At 45.9% G+C, this 23,436-nt stretch overlaps 2 protein-coding genes across 2 annotated transcripts in view; both read left to right on the top strand.

Annotated features, from left to right (window-relative positions):
- The window catches only part of Frmpd3 (FERM and PDZ domain containing 3), a 38,373-nt gene extending 18,360 nt beyond the window's left edge, over positions 1 to 20,013 (top strand). Inside the window, 1 exon segment of the mRNA XM_013504519.1 lies at positions 19,886 to 20,013. Within this exon segment, the coding sequence (XP_013359973.1) occupies positions 19,886 to 20,013 (128 nt within the window).
- Prps1 (phosphoribosyl pyrophosphate synthetase 1) overlaps positions 20,003 to 23,436 on the top strand; it is a 26,939-nt gene continuing 23,505 nt past the window's right edge. Inside the window, exon 1 of the mRNA XM_005404697.2 lies at positions 20,003 to 20,279. Within this exon, the coding sequence (XP_005404754.1) occupies positions 20,158 to 20,279 (122 nt within the window). The 5' untranslated portion in view covers positions 20,003 to 20,157. The remainder of the gene's footprint in view (positions 20,280 to 23,436) is intronic.

Genomic DNA, 23,436 nt, shown 5'->3' with positions numbered 1-23,436 from the left:
AGCTAGCGTGACATGTTAATCCTGAGTATATGCTTTTGGCTGTGTATTGACCCTGTGGATTTGTCTCTCTAAGAAAAGAAGCTGAGCGCCTTACCCGGTGCAGTCCTGCACCTCTCTCTCCCTCTCCAGAGCCATCTGGAAGGGAATTCACACTGTTTAGCATCCTCCTTGACACACATCTCCTATTGCCGCCGCTGCCACCACCACCACCACTGCCGCCGCCACTGCTGCCAACCCCCCCCCCACCTTTCGAGGAGTGAAGACACGGAGTCCCTACCAATTGTCCCACTGGAGGGAACAAAGAAAGCCAATGTTTCTTCTGTACAGATTGATTCTCGTCCACCTCTCCATATCTCCCTGTTTCCCACACCCTGTCGCCTTGCATTTGCTCCTTCATTGCTGCGTGAGAGGTCCATGTGAAATCTCTCGTTCCTCTGTGAGTTTTATAAAGATGTACACTGTGCTGAACCCCTGCCCATCTGTGATATTCCCTAGCACAATAAGCCCCAGAGTGGCCGGTTCTCCCGGCAAGGAGGAAGGGCGCTCCTTCTACAGAAGCCAGCCCTCCCTCCTTGCTTCTCCTCCCATAGGACCAAGTTGTTTAATGGGCCAGAGATGCAGCCAGTGGGGAGCCCTTCCCCCATGACCACTGCCAGCCGGTGTGTGCACGTGGTCTTCCTCTTCTCCCAACTTCTTGATCCTACACTTGTGCCACTCAAGACCCCGCCTGTGTCATTCCATCGCCATCATTCACCTCTCCTTCAGCCTCACGGAGGGGAACATTTTCTAATGTCTGTATATAGTATATATACCACACAAATATATAAATTATATATTCACTAATTTATGTCTTGTTTTTCAAACAAGAATGATTAAATCTATTCATCTTACTACCCCATTAAGTCTTTGCAGTGCCTCTCTGTGAGTGTCCTTGTGTCCTTGAATTGTTGATTGGTGGCAGGCCTTTGAATGCTCCTCCTGTGCCTCTGCGCTTGGGGACCCACGCTCTGGTGAGTGGTGAGAGCTGAGGGCCCCGTTCCTCCCATCACCCTGCCAGCACACTGGGGATCCCCTTTGCTTTCCTTAGAAACATCCTGTTTCTCCCAAGTACTGGCTCTTGCCCGCCCGCTTCTCTTGACTGTGGGACCCCTAGCTCACCTGGCTACCACAGCGCAGACCTCAGAGCTGAAAGGTTGGAAAACTACAGTGTGCCCCCTGCCCGTGCACCAGATGGAGACAAAGTTACATGCCAGCCCTCCCTGGGGTTAGGCTGGGCAACTGAAATGTGCCAGCGCCCTGAAGTTTAGGCTAGCAACTCCCATGCAGCAGCCTCTGGCAGTTTTTACGGGGAAGGGGACTGAATTAGACTGATTTAGATAGGGGACTGAAGGGGAACCAATTTCTCCGGCTTTTCAGAGAACTTAATAGGGAGAAGTTGTTTTCTTTCTCCTGTTCTCTTCATCCCTTCCAGTCATCCCTTCCGGTAATCATGGGTCCCCAGCACCCCAGCCTGAGTCACCCTTGGACTAATTAGAGAAAGTTCTCCCACTGCCCCTGTCACACTGATGAATTAGGGGGGAAATGCCCTCTGGGCAATGGAGCCGTGAAGGCAAATGCGTTGGTAATTTCAGCTCTGTCCAGCCCCCCTCGCCTCTTTGGCTGGGTACACAAACTACACAATCATGTGCACTGACCCTGATGAGTCATTTCTTCCCAAAGACTGACTTTTCTTATGTCTACAAAGGTCCTGGCTATAGAAGTTTGGAAAGAGTACTGAGAGAGGAGACAGAGGCGAGAGGCGCAGCCAGGTCTGGCCTGCGTGTCTCCCAATGCCAAGCCTGACAGAACAGCCCAAGACTGAGGCAGAGCTCTTCTGAAGGCTGCCTGCTGGAGCCACTCTCCCACAGCACCAAAGCTGGGATTCAGTGGAAGTCAGTGCTCGTGAAAACTGACGCATGCTGACACTCAAAATGCCCCAGTGAACGGTACAGAAACTTGGGCCCCCTGTAGCTCTGTTCTAATAACACCTGCAGCCCCTTGAGATCAGAAAGTTTCTATTTGGCTCTATATCCTGGGTGTCCACCCACACAGTACTTGGCACGTGGTACTCAAGCTGCTGTACCGTGTGACAAAGACCCTTCACCTCTGAGAACACTTCATTCAGGCTCATGCACTTGTACATGGCTGGGCAAAAGGGCATCCTCCTATCAAAGGAGAAGCCGGGGCCATCAGCCAGTCCCCGCCCCCATCCCCAATTCAGCTGGGTTTCACCAACCGCTTCCCAAAGGTTCTGAAACTCTCCTGAGTGGGCTACTCGTTTTCCATTCTCGGCAGTACAGGGGGCACTACGGGAGGACACCAGTGTCTTCCTTGACATTGCTGGCCTGAGCTAGAGCCTGAAGCTCATGCTCCTCAGCCACCCTATACAAGTCCCCCGGAGCCTGACTCCTGCCTTGCTGACTTCAGCCAATTAAAGGAAATCGGGTTCTGACTATTGTGGTCCTGGCACAGTCACAGTTTTTCAAGCTGTTGTCAAAGCACTGTGGATAATAGGCAATTTCATCAGCAATGAATTGAAAAGACCTGTCTCAGCCAGAATTTTTGCTGCAGAGGGAAAGGGAGGCTCAATTGCCAGCACCCGGAAGGGGCTTAAATTTATATCTTAGGATCAAATTCCTCTACGAGCCAATAGAATGGAGGTAGTAACCATGTCCCGTTCCTCACCCTGCAGCCTTCAAGCCAGACACGGGTATGCATCTGGAGCAAGCAGGAACTCCTCCATGAAGTGGGAGGAAATGACCTTTGAGAGTTCAGTCCTGGGCCTTGGCAAAATGTCCTGGATCCCAGGGGCGGGTGTTGGGTCCAGTGCTCTGACCTGCTCCGAGCCTCTGTTAGGTGGGAATGCTGGAGACTTGCCTCCTCACAGGTACTGCTTGTTTCTCATCAGAGCCTCCTGCCACAAGTGCCCACACTTCCACCCCCAAGGCCTCGGGTGGCGTCCACGCCCCAGCATTGCAGGGACATGTTTCAGTGCTGTCACTGACATTTTCAGCTGCCAGTGATGGATCTACCACTTTGGAATGAGCTCAGTTAGAGCGTCCCTTCTCTCCTGTCTGAGATGCTCCGGGTATGGATTCCTCATTCTTATTTTCAAAGACGGGGCTAAAAGGAGCAAATATTTGAACTGTGTTGAAATCCTTCCACAACACAAAAACTGACCCTTGCCCCTAAGTAGGCAAACCGATTGTCTGTGAACACTTGCTCTGCTAATTATGTTGCATGCACGATCGCATTTAAACATCACAGCAGTCCTTCGAGAGAGGTGCTGTTACCTCCATTTCTCAGAGGAGGAAATTGAAGCCCAGAGAAGCTGCCATTCACTCAAGGTCACACAACTGGTAAGGGGTAAGTAAGCCAGTCAGGATTCAAAACCAGCCCGTGCTTTCAACAGCTACCCTACAGGGTGCAGCACAGCGCCCCCTTCGAAGTCCTTTCCCTGGAAACAGAGGCATGGATGCAGCCGCACTCATCAGGCCTGTAATCGTCCTTTGGGGTCCAGACTGCCTATGGGTAGCTGGTAGTGGGTAACAGTGCAGCATGAAATGCAGGATACTGCAAGCCTACCTGCTCTTTGACCTCTCTTTGCTGGTCTGCCCTTGAGCCATGTGCCAGGAGTGACAGAGTTTATGTGCAAGGCCCCTCACTCGCTCCCATCCGCCCATTGTTCCAGGGCCCTTATGCTCCTCAATCTGGGATCTGTGTCTCCCAGGATATGTGGCAGTGTGACGACAGACACAGAAAGCATGGTTACAGTATGGCCATGAATTTTTCTCAAAGATTTCAGAAGAAAATATCAGCTGGCTAACACATTAGATATTTTTATATAAAACTATCATAGATGAGTCAGGTATGGTGGGTGGTACACGCCTGTAATCCCAGCACTTGGGAGGCTAAGGAAGGTGATGGTCATGAGTTCAAGGACAGCCTGGGCTACACAGTGAGTTCAAGGCCAGCCTGAACTACAGAAGAAGATCCTTTCTAAAAAAAAAGAATAGATAGATAGATAGATAAATATTATGGAAGGCTGGGGGTACAGCTCAGTAATACAGTGTTTCCCCAACATGCATGAGGTCCTGGGCTCAGTCCCTAGCACTACAGTAAATAAATAAATAAATAAGTCACAGTAAAGAGTAAAAAAATTGCATGCCTTTTTAAAAATGCATATCAGGAACCTTGAACATGCAATAAATGTATCATTAGTAGTCCTGAGTTGGAATATTTCAGCAAAGAGTGGTGGCACATGCCTATAATCCCAGCACTCTGGGAGGCTGAGGCAGAGGGATCGCAAGTCTGAGTCCAACCTGGGCAACTTAGTGAGACTTTGTCTCAAAAAATAATAAAAGGGGGCTGGGGATTTAGCTCAGCAGCACAGCGCCTGCCTGGCAAGCGTGAGGTCATGAGTTCGATTCCCAGTACCGGAAAAAAAACCCCAAAATAATAATAATAATAATAATGATAATAATAAAAGGTCTGGAGCTGTAGCTCAGTATGAAGGCCCCGGAGCCAATTCCCAATGCTGCAAAAGAACAAAACAAAACAAAAATACTTTGCAAGAAACTTGAGACTGATGTCTGATACTTCTGACATTTCCTTCACCCTCACTTGGTGTCCAAATCCACACTCCTCCACACTACTACACATTCTTTAAGTAAATGTCAGACCCACTCAGGGTCTGTCAGATGAACTAGCTAGTGGTACAGGCTCCAGGGAAAGGATATCTAATACTGTCCTATTTCCATGGATCTGGAAAGGAAAGGGTTAGGCATAACTTCAGAAATAATAAATCTGGAAGGACAGGGTGCCAGGAAGGGAGGCCAGGAGAGAAGGGGCAGCATGGTTCAAGCCTCCTTTCCCTTCCCGCCCCAGTCCCCAGTGTTGCCTGTTACATGCTTAGGGACAGTGTAGGCGCTGAGCACAGACTGAGGGGAGCTGGTTTCCCTGCAAGGCAGAGATTCCTGCACCCAAAATGAGCAAGCAAAGCAGGGAGGCCCCATGGGCTAGGCTGAGTATTTTGTCCCCGAATCAGGGTCCTGGTCTACTTTCAGCCCAGCCTCTAACTTCTCACGTGATGGGGTACAAGTCATTTCGCCTCTTTCCGCCTCTTCTCTAAAACGAAGATGACTGAGTCTTCAGCCTCCCTCTGTGGCTGTGAGGATTAATGAGGTGGTGCAGAAAAATCAGCTATAAAAATCCTGACTCCCAGCTGTACAAGCTTAACAAGTGCAAATCAAACTGCCCCATTTGCAGTTGGTCCACAGAAACTAATTAAGCTTGCACCAGGGACCTAGAACTACAAACTTGGCCAGTACTGGTTTGGGGGCCTGTTTTTCTCCAAATACATGTTGCTCTCGGGCAAAACCATCTTCTGTTTGTTCCTCTCGAAAGGGACACACAGGACCTCCCACTCCCAGCCTTTCTTGTGAAATCACGAAGCCTGCTGGCTAGCTGGGTGGAGAATCCCTCCCTTGCTAAGTCAGGCAGACCAACGCTCTTCCTTGGCCTTTGGCCAATAGCCTGGCTTGTTTCTCCGATATCCTTCTGTCTTTGCTTCCTTCTCCTCCTCATTGCTAGAAGCATCTATAATTAAAGGAGGCTTCAATTTCCCATTGTCCCTCAACACTGAAGCTTAAATAATAGGAAAGAGTGGAGTGAGGGTGCAGCTCGGCGGTGGAGCATTACCCAGCACACACAAGGCCCTGGTTTCATCCCCAGCACTGCAAAAATGAGGAAAGGATATTGCTTTTCGGTTTGGTTTGTTGTTTTAATAGAATAGTAAATTTTTTTTAAATGTCTGTTTTGGTAACAAGCACGTAAAATCTACTTATTTAACATAAATCTCTAAAACAATACAAGGTTATTAATGCTATAATCCTCCTGTTTACATGAGATCTCTAGACTTATTCATCGTACACATCACTACTTTGTATCCTCTAACCTATATCATACCAGTTCCCCTGCTTTCCCCATCCCTGATGGCCACTGTTTTACTCTCTATCTCTGTATGTTTAACATCTTTTTGTCTTAGATTTCATACATGAATGACATCATGCAGCTGGGCATGGTGGCGCACGCCTGTAGTCCCAGCACTTGGGAGGCTGAGGCAGGAGGATCGTTGCAAGTTCGAGACCAGCCTGGGCTACAAAGTGAGCTCAAGGCCAGCCAGAACTGCATAGCGAGACCCTGTCTCTAAAAAAAAAAAAAAAAAAAAAAAAAAAAAGAGAGAGATCATGCAGTCTTTTTCTTTCTGTGTCTGTCTTATTTCACTTAGTCTAATGGCCTCCAGGTCCATCCATGTTGTGGCAAATGGCAGGTTCTGTTTCCTTTTTTTATGGCTGTATAATGACATTGTGTCTACATACCGTATTTTCTTTTTTTTTAAATGGTAGCAAACTTTTATTAAAGGTAGGAAAAGAAACAGGTTCTACAGAGTGAGTTTGGGCCAAGTAAAAGTAGGAAAAGAAGCACACCCCACAGCATGAGGGTGGGCTACCATGCGTGAGAGAACACAGGCTGGGGATGGAGCTTTCCTGGCAAGTGAGAGGTCCTGAGTTCGATTTCCGGTACAAAAAAAGAGAGAGAAATAACACAGTGGCCTCTACATGACCATGTTTTCTTTATGCACTCTTCTGTAGCTGGACCCTTCAGTTGTTTCTGTCTCTTGACTATTGTGAACAGTGGTGCAATGAATGGGGGAGTACAGATATCTTTATGATGGTGCTAGCATCTGCTCTGGCTATATACCCAGAAGGCTTGCTATATTATATGGGAAAGGGTTTTGAAACTTCAAATTCTTAGCCAGCTTTGCAGTGGTAGCTCCAAGTTTATCCACTGTACCCACTGTTTAGTTCCCATGTACCCCACTCCACTTTAGCAGCTCACCGACCTACGGCAGCATGCCGAGGGCAGAAGGAGAAATGATTTTCAAAGACTCATGGGGAACAGGGACCATTCAGCACTAAGATAATGGCAAAAATGCCCAGTAAGCAAAATTTGCGTAGGTTCCCTCCCACTGAATGCCAGCCCCCATCTCACAGGGATATCATGGGTCTTCATGCATTCCTCTGGCTTTTTAAAGCCCAGCAGAGCCGGGCATGGTGATGCACACCTGTAATCCCAGCACTCAGGTGGCTGAGGCAGGAGGATTGTTGCGAGTTTGAGGCCAGCCTGGGCTACAAAGTGAGCTCAAGGCCAGCCTGAACTGCATAGGGAGACCCTGTCTCAAAAAGTAAAAAAAAGTGGCTGGGGATTTAGCTCAGCGGCAAAGCGCCTGCCTGGCAAGCGCAAGGTCGTGAGTTCGGTTCCCAGTACCGGAGAAAAACCAAAAAAAAAAAAAAAATTAATTAAAAAAAAAAGCCCAGCACAATAGCAAAGCTCTAGGCCTGCCCACTTGTCAAACTGACCTCCTTCTCTACTTCTTCTGCCCAAGCAAAAACTGGCATCATGAATATATGTCAGGTTTTGAGCCGTGTGGCTACTGAATAAAGTCCTTCATATAGGGCCTATGGGCTTTCTACAAAGTCACATCTACCATACTCATACTCAATTCAAGGTGCAGTGAATGCATTTTATTGATGTGCATGCTGTGTGATTTTGGTAATGTGGGTGTCAAGAAATGCCTTCTCTCAATTAGAGGGTTACGACAGTGGGGAGTGCCCAAGCCACTGAGAGAACATCTGTTCTCTTTACCTTCTCCAGAATCCCAGTCACTCAATCCCATAGCTTGCCCCCTTGGAAACTAAGGTACTCATCTTCCTCTCCTTACTTCATATAGATGTGAGGATAACTCTGCAGCATAGATAAGCTGTTTGCAATGTCTTGGAAGTAAATGCAATTCCTGCTTCCTAGTATGACTTACAGGCCAAAAAAATGCTATATGGCCTTGGCTGCCAACAATAGGGGAATTGGTAGAAAATCAAGAGAGCAAGGACAAACATTCCTGCCCCTTCCCTAACCTGGCGCAGTGGAATGCCTCCAGGGATCTGAAATGACTCAAAGAGCTAAGGAGAAACTGGATAGATTTCCCCTGCTGAACAATGGAAAAGACTTTGATTTGATTTGCAGTTCCTGCAGCCCCGAGACCATGCTAGCTCGGCTCTGTAATAGAGCTGCAAGCAAGAGTCCTACACCAGGAGCCCGAAGACTGTGGGCCTGTCAGCTCTTCTAAGAACCAGTGATACGAACTTCCTCTCTCTGATTATCAGTTTCTTGCTGTACAGAATGAATGGATTGAGCTAGAGAGTCAGTTAGCTTTATTTTTTATTTATTTTTTTATTAGTATATATTTGCCATACAGAAGATCTCATTCATTGCCGGGCGTGGTGGCGCACGCCTGTAATTCCAGCACTCAGGAGGCTGAGGCAGGAGGATCGTTGTGAGTTTGAGACCAGCCTGGGCTACAAAGTGAGCTCAAGGCCAGCCTGAACTGCATAGTGAGACCCTGTCTCAGAAAAAGAAAAAATAAAAAAAGATCACTTTCATCATAGGGAATTTGTACCTGTATGTAACATATCCTGATTCTTCTTTTTCCCCCATTCCCCTGCCCTCCTTTCAATTCTTCTTCTCCTCCCCATTTACAAAGGATTTGTTTCCATTTTCCCTCCATTCTCTTTTTAAAATCCCTTTCCCTTTCGTCCCCGCTCCCTTGTTCTCCTTCCCACTTGAACAGGTTCTTCCCAATTAGCTTTAAAAGAGCCCTTTCCAGCCTGGGGATGTGGCTCAGTGCTGGAGCTCTTGCCTGGCATGCACAAGGCCCTAGGTTTGATCCCCAGAATCACACACACACACACACACACACACACACACACACACACAAGCCCTTTTCTAGCTGGGTGCTGTGACCATGCCTGTAATCCCACCTGCATGGGAGGCTGAAGCAGGACAGTGAGTTCAAGCTCAGCCTGGACAACTTAGTGATTTAGTGAGACTCTGTCTCAAAATAAAAAAGGCTGGGGATGTAGCTCAGAGCCAAGGCTCTGGGTTCAGTGCCCAGTCCTGTTAAAACAAACAAACAAATAAGCAAAAATACTTTTTCTCTGCATTCCTTCACCTATGCTTCATTTTTTCTTTTGTGCTGCTGGGGACTGTGCATGCCACGCAAGCACTCTACTGCAGAACGGCACCTCCAGCTGTATTAGTCTGCTTCCCGTTGCTGGGACAAAATACCTAATACCCACAACTTTATTTTTTAGTTTTTTTCGGTCTTTTTTTGAGACAGGATCTCGCTATGCAGTTCAGGCTGGCCTTGAGCTCACTTTGTAGCCCAGGCTGGCCTCAAACTCACAGCGATCCTCCTGCCTCAGCCTCCCAAGTGCCTCTAGGCCCAGACTACCGAAGCATTTTTAAATAAAGGAAGTACTTCTAACATCACCCAAACATTTCCTAGGTTACTAATTTAAATTGGGCTAACTCCCAGTTCATAAAAGTTAAACACCAGAATGAACCACAAAGTCCACTTGATCCTGCTGCTTTCATCTGAGAACTGTCCATCCTGGGAGGCTGAGACTTTCCATCTTTTCAAATCCCTGGATGCTTCCAGCTCTCCGGGCTACTGACTTCGCACAGTGATGCCTGTGTGCCAAAGAAGGGAATCACAGGAGCTCCAGGAGAGTGAAACACATCTAAAGGTCTCGGCCGAGGCCTTCCTAAGGTAGAGCAAGCGAACTCCTTTTATGAGAAAATCTGGAACAGAAATCATCAGGGATGTAGCTTAGTGGTACAAGTGCCTGCCTGGCAAGCGCAAGGTCCTGAGTTCGATTCCCAGTACCCAAAAAAAAAAAAAAAAAAAAAGAATTAGAACAGAAATCATTTTAAGATAGAGAAATGCAACAAAAAAAGAACAAAATATTAAAAAGAGAGAAATGTAAATCACAGTTTTATTAATAAAAAACCATGATTTACAGACCTAAGTCACTTGCTCTTTTTTTCAGTTTTTCAGTGCTGGGAACAGAACCCAAAGCCTCCTGCTAGACAAGGACTCTCATCATTGAGCCACACCCCAGTCCCCTCTGCCTTTCCAAAGGACTGCTATGTCGAATCTTTTTGAAAAACCATTAATAGTCACCTCCAAAATTATCTTCAGTGTCAATGCAGATTTTCAGATCAAATCTGTAACCATTGAAAATAAATCCACTAAAGCCGGGCATGGTGGCACATGCCTGTATTCCCAGCACTCAGGAGGCTGAGGCAGGAGGATGGTTGAGAGTTCCAGACCAGCCTGGGCTACAAAGTGAGCTCAAGCCCAGACTGAACTGCATAGTGAGACCCTGTCTCAAAAACACACCAAAAATAAATAAATAAAAATAAAAAAAGAAGGCCAAGGAGGGGTATGAAAAACAGGAAGTGAAAAAATCCAAGCTGGGTGCAGGGGCACACACCTGTGATCCCAGCATTCCAGGAGGCTGAGGCAGGAAGATCATAAGTTTGAGCCCAGGTTGGACAATTGAGCGAGAATCTGTCTCAAAACAAAAGGAAACAAAAAAACTTTTTTTACAGTTTGGGAATGAAGCTCAGTGCAATTTAATTCCCAGTGTCACGGGGGTGGGGGCGGTCAGGGGCAGAACAGACACTCATCTTTCTGTGTCTGGTTTATTTTGCTTACGTAATGTCTTCTTTTTGTTGTTGTTGTTTCTTCCGGTACCGAGAATTGAACTCACAGCCTTGTGCTTGCCAGGCAGGCCCTGTGCCGCTGAGCTAAATCCCCAGGCCCTTACGTGATGTCTTCTTGAGAAAGGCCCTGTTGAATTCATCTCTGTAGTCCAGAAACCGAACACTATCCTTTGCCCACAGCTGCCCAAGAAATGCCTAATTGAACAAATGGATAAAGTTAGACTCACAATGCCTAGGTTTTCAGAGGAAAGTAAAATGAGACAGGCAGAAAAATTCCCTGGGGCAGGGGCAAGAGAGCCTTTCTAATGAGGAGTGTATTTACAAAATTCTCCCAGTAGCCCCGAGCTTTGGAGTTAGTTGGAAATATGAAATACAGGCAAGAGGGCGTCCCTCAGCATTTCTAGAACAAAATAATATGTGCTCAATCCCCTACCTTTCCCTCTAGGTCTGAGATCAGATCTCCCCTTAAGACCCCAGCCCTGGGGCTGGGGATTTAGCTCAGCGGCAAAAAGCGCCTGCCTGGCAAGCGCAAGGTCGTGAGTTCGGTTCCCAGTACCGGAGGAAAAAAAAAAAAAAAAAGACCCCAGCCCTTACCTGCAATACCTTCAAACTGGCATTCAAACTCCTCCACAATCCAGCAGAGAAAGAACCAGAAGGATATGTCCATTAAGGGATTTATTATAAGGATTGGCTTATGACATTGCAAGAACTGGCTAAACTAGCCTGAAACCTGTAGGATGGGCCATCAGGAAAGGCCACACCTGAAGCAGCAGCCCAGAGGCAAAATTTTTACCTCAGGAAAATTTCAATTCTGTTTGTCAGACATTTCAACTGATTGAATGAGGCCCACTCAATTTAAATTGAAAAATCTCCTTAAAGTCAACCCAGCCGGTGTGGTGGTGCATGCCTGTAATCCCAGCACTCAAGAAGCTGAGGCAGGAGAATGGCCACAAATTTAAGGTCAACCTGAGCTACACAGTGAATTCAAGCTCAACCTGCATTACAAAGGGAGACCCTGCCCCCCCCCAATAAAAAACAACTGGGTGTGGTGGTGCAGGTTTGTAATCCCAGCACCCAGGAAGCTGAGGCAGGCTGTGAGTATGAGGCCAGCCTGGGCCTCCCGCCACCAAAAATAAAAAAATAAAAACAAAAAAACAAAAAACATAAAGAGCATCTGTATTACCTAGCCCCCCCAAAGAGTAATCCCCAAGCACATATACTGACTTTTTTTTAACCTTTCTAGAGAGAAATGGAGTACAAAAATAACAGCATTACTACCACTCACATTTACCTTCAGGAATAAAATGATCAGATTACTTAGTTTGGGTTCTCTGGGAAGTTTCATCATAATCTAATTATGCACAATTCTAGGATCATTTATTTGGTGAGTGGATCTACAGTGTTCATAAAATTTTCAAAAGGAAGCCAGCCATGTTGGCCCACTCCTATAATCCCAGCACTCAGGAGGCTGAGGCAGGAGGTTCACTGTGAGTTCGAGGCCAGCCTGAGCTACACAGGGAGACACTCCCCTGCCCCCCAAAAAAGGGCTGAGCTATGTTGCTCAGTAGTTGCCTAGCATGGGTTCGATCCTCATTCCCAGTACTTAAAACAAAAACCAAAAATTCCTTTCTGCTTCCTGCCTGGGGAGACCCACCTCCTCACGTCCTCCCAATCATTGCTCGTTAAAACCCACCCAGCTTTCAAGGCCTACAAAAATACATCACAGATACTCTATGCAGAGGTAATATCTTTTTTTTTATTTTTAATTTTATTTTAAAGAGAGTACTAAATGAGAAAAAAATGAACAATAGCAGAATACCAGCATCACAAACATAAACAAACCAAAGTAAGAACTTTTAAAGGATACAGGGTTTCAAAACAAAATAATACGAATTAAGAGAGATTGTTACATTACATATAACTATCCTCAACTATGTTGCTCAGATTACCAGATGTAAGAATGGAAGACTGTTGAAACATTAATAGAGTTTCACTAGACAAGACGGTAGAAGTTCACCATGGTAGTTTTTTTTTTTTTTTTGAGACACAGTCTCGCTATGCAGTTCAGGCTGGCCTTGAGCTCACTTGGTAGACCAGGCTGGTCTCAAATTTGCAACAGTAGAGGTGATATCTTTTCTCTCTGGCTCTGCATAACACTTTGGATCTTGCGGGAGACTTTCAGTTGCCTCTTCAAAATCCACTGTCCTCTTCTTCCTGGGCACAGGCGACCTAACAAAACATTTCCTAGCTCTTGCCAAAGGGATGTGAGAGAAAGCAAGATGGACAAATTCTACTTTGCTTGCTTGAAAGGAAGTTCCTTGCCCAGACTTCTTCTTTCCTCCGTCCCATGAGTTAGATTGTAGATGTGGCTATAACATAGCAAGAAGCAGAATTGACCCCTTGGTGAAAATCTAAAAGCATTCCCCCCAAAATCAGATACAAGACAAGGATGTCCACTACTGCTATTCAACATAGTACTTGAAACACTAGCCAGAACAATTAGGCAAGAGAAAGAAATTAAAGGGACATATATGAGAAAGGAAGAACTTAAGCCAGGTTTGGTGGCACACGCCTGTAATCCCAGCACTCAGGAAGCTGAGGCAGGAGGATCATTGCAAGTTCGAGGCCAGCCTGGGCTACAAAGTGAGCTCAAGGCCAGCCTGAACTGCATAGTGAGACCCTGTCTGAAAAAAAAAAAAAAAAAAAAAAAAAAAAGAAGGAAGAACTCAAATTATCATTATTTGCAGATGACATGATACTCTATATATAAAATACCCAAAGAACTCCACCAAAAAACTCTTAGAATTAGTAACAAGTTTCAGCAAAGTAGCAGAATATAAAATCAACACACAAAAATCATTAGCATTTGTATATACCAACAATGAATAGAGTGAGAAGGAAATTCTGAAAAATAATACTATTTACAGTCTGTTTCAAGAAAAATGAAATATGCCAGTCATGGTGGCACACGCCTGTAATCCCAGCACTCGGGAGGCTGAGGCAGAAGGATTGTTGGGAGTTTGAGACCAGCCTGGGCTACAAAGTGAGCTCACAGCTGGCCTGAACTACACAGCAAGACCCTGTCTCAAAAAGACAAAAAATAAAATAAAATAAAAAGAGAAAAATGAAATGTGTAGGAATTAACCTAACCAAGGAAGTGAAAGACCTCTACATATAAAACTACAGTACACTGAAGAAGAAGGTTGAAGAGGACATCAAAAATGGAAAGTTGTCCCCTGCTCTTAAATAGACCGAACCAATATTGTCAAAATGGCCATACTCTAGCCAGGCATGGTGGTACACACCTGTAATCCCAGCACTCGGAAGACTGAGTCAGGAGGATCATTGTGAGTTCAAGACCAGCCTGGGCTACAAAGTGAGCTCAAGGCCGGCCTGAACTGCATAGTAAGACCCTGTCTCACAAAGACAAAAAAGAAAAAAATGGTCATGCTCTGGTTCCTCTTCAGATCGCATAAATCTTTCGCCTTTTAAAAAAATGGCCATAGTCCCAAAACTGTTATAAACATTAAATGCAGTCCCAGTCAAAATACCAACGGCATACTTTACAGATCTAGTGTAAACAATCCTTAAATTCATATGGAGCCAGGAGACATCCAGAATAGCAAAAGTAATTGTGGGCAATAAGAGCAAAGCAGTTGGTATAGCAACACCAGACTTCAAGCTATTCTACAAAGCAATAATGATAAAAATGGCCTGGTACTAGAATAAAAACAGACATGTGGGCCAATGGAATAGAACAACAGATACAGAAACCTCCCTAGACATACTCAACTATTTGATCTTTGACAAAGGGTCCAAAAGGATGTGTTGGAGGGAAGATAGCCTATTCAATAAGTTGTGCTGGGAAAACTGGTTATCTGTGTAAAGGAATGAAAATGGAGGGGTTGGGGCTGGGGATTTAGCTCAACGGCAAAAGCGCCTGCCTGGCATGCGCAAGGTCGTGAGTTCGGTTCCCGGTACCGGAGAAAAACCAAAAAGAAAAAAAAAAAGAAAATGGAGGGGTTGGGGATGGAGCTCAGCAGCCCAGTGTGATTCTCAGTACCAAAACAAAAAAGAAAATGGACCCTTATCTCTTACCATGTACTAAATTAACATCAAAATGGATCAAAGATCTAAACACTAAAACAGAAACATTAAACTTACTGGAACATAAAATACGTAAAATACTTGAAGATATAGGTGTAGGAAAGGATTTTCTAAACAGAACCTGAACTGCACAAGAAATAGCAGCAAGAATCAACAAATGGGGGGCCAGGGAGATGGCTCACCAGCACAGCACCTGTCTGGCAAGTGCAAGGTCCTGAGCTCAATTCCCAGGACCAAAAAGAAAAAAAAAAAAAAAAGATATGTTTGCTAGGTGTGGTGGCGCACACCTGTAATCTCAGCACTTGGGAGGGTGAAGCAGGAGGATCGTTGCGAGTTCGAGACCAGCCTGGGCTATAGAATGAGCTCAAGGCCAGTCTGAACTGCATAGTGAGACCCTGTCTCAAAAAAAAAAAAAAAAAAAAAAAAAGAAAGAAAGAGAGAAAATGATAAAGGATGGATAGAAAGGGACAAGGGGACAGATCGAGTCCAGTAGGGAAGTGGACCAAGGGAACAACAAGGAGAGGGGGAGGGAGAAGGGGGAGGGGAAATGAGAAGAATAAAGATGTGCCATGTACAGAACCCTAATATCACCAATCGCTGTAAACACTGTACGCCAGAACATGAGCTAAGACAAATAATAGCAATGAGTATGAAAGAGGAGACAGGGGAACCACAGGAGGAGGGGGAGGGGGAGTAAAAACTGCAAGCTGCAATATGCACATGTAGCCACTCCCCAAGATGACTGTAAACTGCAGGAATTGTAAACATGTGCTAATAAAATTAAATTAAATTAGAATTAACATTGTGAACTAGACTAGCTAGCCTGTTATGCAAGAGATAATTTTATTTACTTGAGCTTCTGCATTTATTTTTTTTTTCCTGGTACTGGGAATCAAACTGAGGGCCTTGCGCTTGCCAGGCAGGTGTTTGTGCCGCAGAGCTATATACCCATCCCCTGAGCTTCTGTATTTGGGTTTTATTTATTTATTTTTCATATTTATGAGACAGGGTTTCACTATGCACTTCTGGCTGGCCATGAATTCGCTTTATAGCCAAGACTGGGCTCGAACTCACAGTGATCCTCCTGCCTCAGCTACCCAAATGCTGGGATTACAGGCATGAGTCACTATGCCCGTTTATTTATATTTTTTTGAGACAGGGTCTCCTTATGTAGCCCAGGCTGGCCTCAAACTCCTGGCGATCCTCCTCCCTCAGCCTCTCGAGTGCTGGGATTTTTTTTTTTTTTTTTTGTCTTTTTGAGACAGGGTCTGGCTATGCAGCTAAGGCTGGCCCTGAGCTCACTTTGTAGCCCAGGCTGGTCTCGAAGTTGCTACAGTCTCCTGTCTGAGGCTCCCAGCCTCCGGAATGCTGGGATTACAAGCGTATGCAACCATGCCCAGCTCTGAGTGCTGGGATTACAAGTGTGCACCACCACGCTCAGCAAGGGTTTCTTTGTCACAGTAGTTGGTGCTTTACCCAAATACAGGCTTCTCATGGGACTGTGTTAAATGGTAACTGTGCCCTTGTAATTATCATCTCCTCTACTAAGCAGCGAACTCCTAATTGGTCCCTCTGCTTCCTATTTTGCCTCTTGCATCTATTCTCAGCAGCGAGGACTATTCTTTTAAAAGGGAAGTTAAGTCGTATTCATTCTTTGCTAAAAACCCTTACGCAGTAAAGGCAAAATTCCTAAAATAGCCTACAAGGTCTTGCACGATCCACGCCTTCTTCGAAATCACTCTTATCTCACTAAGCTTACTTTCCTAGTCCTCTCTAGTCTCCATCCAGTCCTCAGTGGAGTCAGACTTCCTCCCTCAGGGTCTTTGCACATTAGAATCCTTCCCCCCTCCCAGATATCCACATGGCTTTTTATCTCCTTTAGGGCTTTGCTCAAATACTTTTCCAGATAAGGCCTTCTCTGCCTGCCCCATTCAAAACCGTACTCCTCCCTCGGACTCCCTGGCACGTTATCCCACATCCGTGCCTCAGTCCTTCCGCAGCACATATCACCATTTGGCAGAATCTGCATTTTCTTTCGTTACACGTCTATTGTTTGAGATACAAACTCCGTAAGAGTAGAGATTTTTGATTGTTTACTGCGGTTGTTTTTCTTTTTCTTTTTTAAAACTTTATTTATGTATTTGTTTATTTATTTATTTTGTAGAGCTGGGTGTTGAAATCACTCAGTGCTTGCCAGGCAGGCTGTGCCACTGAGCTATCTCCCCGGCTCTCCCCTGCTTTTAAATTTTATTTATTATTACTATTAATTACTATTATTATTATTATTATTATTACTCTGAGATAAGGTCTTGCTATGCAGTTCAGGCTAGTTTTGAACTCTTCCTGCCTCTGCCTCTTGAGTGCTGGGATTGTAGGTGTGCACCACCATGCCTGGCTTTATTTTTTTATTTTGATACAGGGTCCTACTAATAGTTAAATTGCTAAATTGCCCAGGCTGTGCTCAAGCTGGCGATCTTCCAGCCTCAACCTCCCGGAGCACTAGGATTACAGGTGTGTACCGCCACATCAGGCTATTGCTGTATTTTAAGTGGCCATGAAAAGTGTTCAATAAATAGCCAATGAACAAAGAAACTTCTCAGGAGCAAACTTCATAATCCCCTTGATGTCTAGCACACTGCCATGAATGCAGTAAAATATTAGGTAAAGATTGGATGAATGAACTATGATAGAAGAACACTTACATTCTTCTGCCTTGAAATTTACTTCCTTCTCCAATTCCTGTTCCTATACGTACACATGGGCCTACATGACAGGGTTGACTTTGTGAAGGTATGACAGAAGGTCGGAAGTCATCCGTGGGTGCCGCTGAAAATGGCAGCAAAGTATGCTGCTTAAAATAAAGGTGGGAGGCTGTGAAGTGGTGCATGCCTGTAATCCTGGCAATCTAGGAGGCTGAGGCAGGAAGATTGCCAGTTTGAGCTCAGCCTGGACAATTTATTTTTTGTTTTTATTTATATGTTTACTTTTTGTTTTTTTTTTTTTTTGTGACAGTGTCTCACTGTGCAGTTCAGGCTGGCCTTGAACTCACTTTGTAGTCCAGGCTGGTCTCAAACTCTCAGTGATCCTCCTGCCTCAGCCTTCCGAGCGCTGGGATTATAGGCGTGCACCACCACCAGCAGCTAGCCTGGACAATTCAGCAAGACTGTCTCAATATATATCTGGGGATATAGCTCAGTGGTAGAGTGTCCATGGGCTCAGTCTACAGTACTGTACATGAGAGGCAGAGACAGAGACAGAAAGGTGGTGTGCGTGTGGGAGGAATCCCCTGGGTCTCAGGTTCACGCTATATAAAATGAAGCCAGTAGATTAGATGACCTTGGAAGCCCACCTCCTTTTTCTTGGTGCCAGGAATCGAACTCAGGACCTTGCGCTTGCCAGGCAGGCTGTGCCACTGAGCTATCTCCCCGGCTATCCCCTGCTTTTTTTTTTTTTTTTTTTCTGTTTCTGGAGTTGAACCCAAGGCTTTTGCTCTGAGCTGCAAACCCCATCCTTTTTTATTTTTTAATTTTGAGACAGGATCTCCCTAAGTCACTAAATTGCCCAGGCTGGACTCAATTTTGGAATCCTCCTGGCTCAGCCTTTCAGATTGCTGAGATTCAGGCTTACACTACTATATTCAGCTCATATATATGTAGTCCAGGCTGGCCTTGAAGGAACTCATGGCAATCTTTCTGCCTCAGCCTCCCAAGTGCTGGGATGAAAAGAATGCATCACCACATCTGGATCCAATAATAAAAATAGAAGTGAAGACAGGCGTGGTAGTGCACACATGTAATCCCAGCACTCTGGAAGGCTGAGGAAGGAGAATCCCAAATCTGAGCCAAGCCTGGGCAATTCAGTGATTTACAGAGCCCTTGTCTCAAAATTTAAAAACCATAAAAAAGGACTGGGGTTGTAGCTCAGGTTGAACGCCCTGTGTTCAAGCCCTAGAACCACTGAACAAAACAAAATGTAGCAGGATTAATAGATCCCAAGGCCTCCGAACGTTTCACCACTGAATCGCATCCCAAGCCCATAAGGTCACGTGGTTTTTTTTTGAGACACAGTATCACTGTGTAGCCCAGGTTGACCTCACACTCACAGGGATCCTCCTGCCTCAGCATCCCAGGTGCTGAGGTTACAGGCATGCACTACCATGCCCGGGAATATAGTCCCTTTTGATTCTAAAATTCTGTGATTTTTCTCTCTAATCCATACCTAGAATGTGCTTAAGGAAAACACGATGTAAGAATTAAGGTCTTCATTGGCCCATTAACAAGCCTCATAAAAATAAAACAATGGTAAAAGCCGTATTAGTGAGCTAGGAGTGGTGGCACTGGCGTGTGCTGTACTTGGGTGGTGGAAGCAAGAGAACTGCAAATTCAAGTCCAGCCCTGTATCGAAATTTAAAATGTTTAAAAAGTCACATTAGCAATACAAGCCATGCCGCTGAAGCTCAGGTGAGGCCGGCAGACGGTATTAAAAGCTAGGTTTTCTGATTCCTACGGGACTCTTTCTGAAGTCCCATAGTATATTTTCTTTCCTTTCCAAAATCAGACCTTTACTGCCCAGACATTTTGGCAAATCCTCTCTTTTTCATTTGTTTGAAAGTCCGTGGTCAGCATTAACAACTAAACACAATTTTTCCTTGTAGTGCCTGTAGATGACTCAGGTAGCCTCCCTTGTCATTTTCCTCCTGGAATTTGTCTTCCAGGCAGACAGCCCTGTGCTGTCTGAAGGGTAAAGAATCTCTTTGGATGCGCCGGGGTTTTGAGCGTCTCTGAGATAAAAATGCCTTCATTCTTCCCCATCCCAATAAAGACGTAAAGATCTTGTTAAAAACCCTGCACGTTCTTGTAGCTGTCATCTAGATTTTTATTACAGGAAACTATAAAACAGAGCCAGTCTTAGTTTTTTTCTCTGAAGAAAAAAAAACACAAAAAGCAAGCGCGCCGTTTGGGGCAAAGATCTCTCCCTACCCGTCACCGATAACCCGCCACCCACATCCTCTCGCCCACGGGCAAACGTCTCCACCCGAGCTACCCCCCCCCCCCCCCCCCCCGACCAGGGGGCGGGGCCATTTCTTCCTCTCGTCGCACTTGGCACCCTGCAGCCCGTACCCAAGAGAACCCGAGGGAGGGTGACGCCGAAGCCCAGACTCCGCCCCTCATTCCGGTTCAGCAAATCGAAGCCGGTGGAGGTGTGGCCTTCGCGCTGATCCCGCCTTCGGGCAATAGGTAATTTAGAGCAGCGTGCCGGGCGGGAATGTAAGATGGCGGAGTAGTAACGTCAAGCGTTCGGTGCAAGTGCCTGGGTCGGCTTAGGTTCCCGTCTCCACAGCAGCAGTGATCGCTGAGCGAAGAGCGCCTAGGGTAGCTGCCGAAGATGCCGAATATCAAAATCTTCAGCGGCAGCTCCCACCAGGATTTATCCCAGAAGATTGCCGATCGCTTGGGCCTGGAGCTGGGCAAGGTGGTGACTAAGAAATTCAGCAACCAGGAGACGTGGTAAGGGCGAAGTTGGGACCCTGAGCGGTCCTCACCTGGCCGGGCGGTGGGGGCTGGGACCCCGCGTGAGTTCCGGGGAACTGGGGGAGGGAGAAAGGGGCAGCTCTGCGGAGGGTGCCCCGCGGGTTCTTTCCGTTATTTTACCTCTCTCGGGAGGGAGAGGTTTATTCTTACCGTGCGGTGGGGTGGAATCAAGATGGAGCATCAGGCGAAGCCGCTCGGTTGGAAGGTAAGGATGGAAGACCTGCTGCGGGGACAGTGGCTGCCCATAGCGACGGGAGGGGACGGATGCTTAGCCTCAGCCTTGGAGACACGTGGCTTTGTCTCTTCACGGTGGAGCCACTAGGCTGGACTGGGTTACACCAGCTCTTGGGCTCCTGTGCGTCGGAGAACCTACCGCGTTCAGAGCCCTGGTCCTCCGAAGTCTAAGATGCCGTTTTTCAATTCGAAATGGTTTTGGTCCCTTTTGGTTTTAAGGGAAACTGGTGTTACGCACTAAGGGCGCGAAAACACTGTTTGACAACTTCCATTAGATTGGCTGGCGTCGGCTTTTCACATCTTCAGAATCGTCTACCGCGTAATTGGAGCCATCCTTAGGTTAGATCTAGCTGACTGGATAAAGTGATGTATTAATCTTGCGTCCGCGATACCAAGTTTGAGTCATCCTCAAAATCTTAGGGAACTGTACCTCTGGAACCGAATTTTTGACTTTCCTCAGTGTAGCTACTAGTAGGGATACACATCGGGATATTTTGTAGTGACAGCCTCTCCTGAACTTACGCATTTCTCTCGCCGCTGTGTGTGAGGGGTGGGTAAGGACAATTTTTACATGCATGCTACAATGTTTCTCTGTACTGTGGATTTAACCTAGGGCTTTTGCACTGAACTACACCCCAGCCCTTTAAATTTTATTTGTCAAGCCTGGCGTGGTAGACGCACCAGTATTCCCACCGCTGAGGAGGCAGAGGCAGAATAGAACAGTGCATTGCAATTTGAATGTTTTTCACAACCTTGCCAGTAAAGCTTCCCAATTTCGACCCTCCACAAGCACCATTAGACCATGTTAGATAAATAGCTCGATTACTTACTTCTATCATTGCCTCTTCCAGCTAAATGTAGTACTTTTTTTTTTTTTTTTTTTTTTTTCGGTACCGGGAATCGCGCTTACGTCCTCGCACTTTCCAGGTAGGCTCTGTGCTGCTGAGCTGTATCCGCGGCCCAATGCAGGATCTTCTGGTCCTGATAGGGGCTTTTGTTTCCATATTAATCAAAATAAGCATTGCCCATAAACTTGCAGTCAGCTGGTAGAGCTCGGTTTTCACCCAGTGATCAGAAAATTAGGTAAGATTACTTCAAACATTTTTAGGCGGGGCAGGATACCGGGAATCCAACTCAGGACCTCACGCAGCCAGGCAGGCGCTGTGCCGCTGAGCTATATCGCCGGCCCAAAGGGTTTTTTTGTTTTTTTTTTTTTTTTGATTTAACCTTAAATGGTTTTTACTATTTTGCCGTATCTTTTCCCCCTTATTTTTTTGAGACGGGGTTTCACTATGCAGTCCAGGCTGCCCTCAACTCACAGCGATCCTCCTGCGTCAGCCCCTGGAGTCCTGGGATTTATGTGTGCCACCACTCCACGCGGGTCTTTTGCTTCTTTTTTTTTTTTTTTTTTTTTTTTTTTTGGTTTTTTTCTGGTACCAGGAATCCAACTCACGACCTTGTGCTTGCCAGGCAGGCGCTGTGCCGCTGAGCTAAATCCCCAGCCCCGTCTTTTGCTTCTTTAAACCACTTTACGGGTGTAACTACGTATCTTTTTTCACCCAGTTGATTCAGTATTCATCTGTAAAGGATAGGCAGGTCGTGGTGGCTCAGGCCTATAATCCCAGCACTGGCCTGTAAATCCCAGCAACCAGGAGGCTGAGGGGGGAGGATTGGTGCAAGTGCAAGGCCTGGCTGGGCTACAAAGGGAGACCCTATCTCAAAAAAAAAAGTCTCTAATGGATAGCTTCCTCTCAGATTAGTGTGCTGCTGATTGTAATGCAAATGATCATGCAAAGACTTGCCAGTTGTAACCAGGCAATAAACATTCCAAAGGACCTTGCAAGCTTCTGTCTGTAGCTTTGACCAGCAAAGTAGGACCATACAGTGAGGAGCAGAATAGCTAGGGCACAAGAATATTTTTTTCATTTAGAGATTTTCTTTGGTCCCTATATTATTCAGTCCTTTTCCGATGCTTTTATGAAAAATATGAGCACTATTTTCTCCTTGTTTTAATCTTTCAGCCTCTGCATAATGCAGTACACCAGAAACTGAAGCCATATTGGTGGTAGTCGGGAGGGTGCATGGGAAACAGCTTAGTTTTCCATTAATTGATCTCCATTTAGCCCAGCATGGGTACTGACAGGTTAGTTTCCTTGTTTCTGGTTTAATCTTTAGTTTTTTGTTTTTGGGTTTTTTTTTTGTTTGTTTGTTTGTTTTTTTTTTTTTTGTCTTTTTGAGATAGGGTCTTGCTATGCAGTTCAGGCTGGCCTTGAGCTCTCTTTGTATCCCAGGCTGGCCTGTAATTCATAACAATCTTCCTGCCTCAGCCTCCCCAGTGCGGGCGCCACCATGACTGGCCTCAATCATTAGCTTTTTGATTCCATAGATATTCTGAAATCTTCACTGAACAAAAAGATGTTTCCTATGGAGATTCCTCCTCTCATACCCCTTTTTTTCCCCAAGGTGCAGAAATTATACCTTCCCCAGTGACCCTTGGGTTGGTTGGTTTTTTGGGATATACTGAAGATTGAACTCAGGACCATTCCTACTGAGCTATACCCACAGCCCTTTGTTCTGTTTTTTTGAGACTAGAGCTCCCTATGTAGTTCAGGCTGACCTTGAACTCATTAAGTAACCCAAGATGGCCTTGAACTCATTGATGATCTTGCCTCAGCATTCCCTTGTGGTGGGACTAAGGGCAAGTGCCACCATGCCGGGTTTGGCCCTTTTTTTATTTTATTTTGAGACAGGTTCTTACCATGTATGTAGCTCCAGCTGGCCTTGAACTCAGAATGAAGCCCAGGCTTTCCTCAAACTCGTAGCGATCCTCTCACCTTAGCAGTGGTGCCCACACTGGCCTTTCATTTTTTTTGGTTTTTTTTTGGTTTTTTTTTTTTTT

The sequence above is a fragment of the Chinchilla lanigera genome, unplaced genomic scaffold (genome assembly GCF_000276665.1).
Source record: "Chinchilla lanigera isolate Chin_1 unplaced genomic scaffold, ChiLan1.0 scaffold00089, whole genome shotgun sequence".
In the NCBI taxonomy this organism is placed as follows: domain Eukaryota; kingdom Metazoa; phylum Chordata; class Mammalia; order Rodentia; family Chinchillidae; genus Chinchilla; species Chinchilla lanigera.
This window is presented reverse-complemented; position numbering and strand designations above follow the sequence as displayed.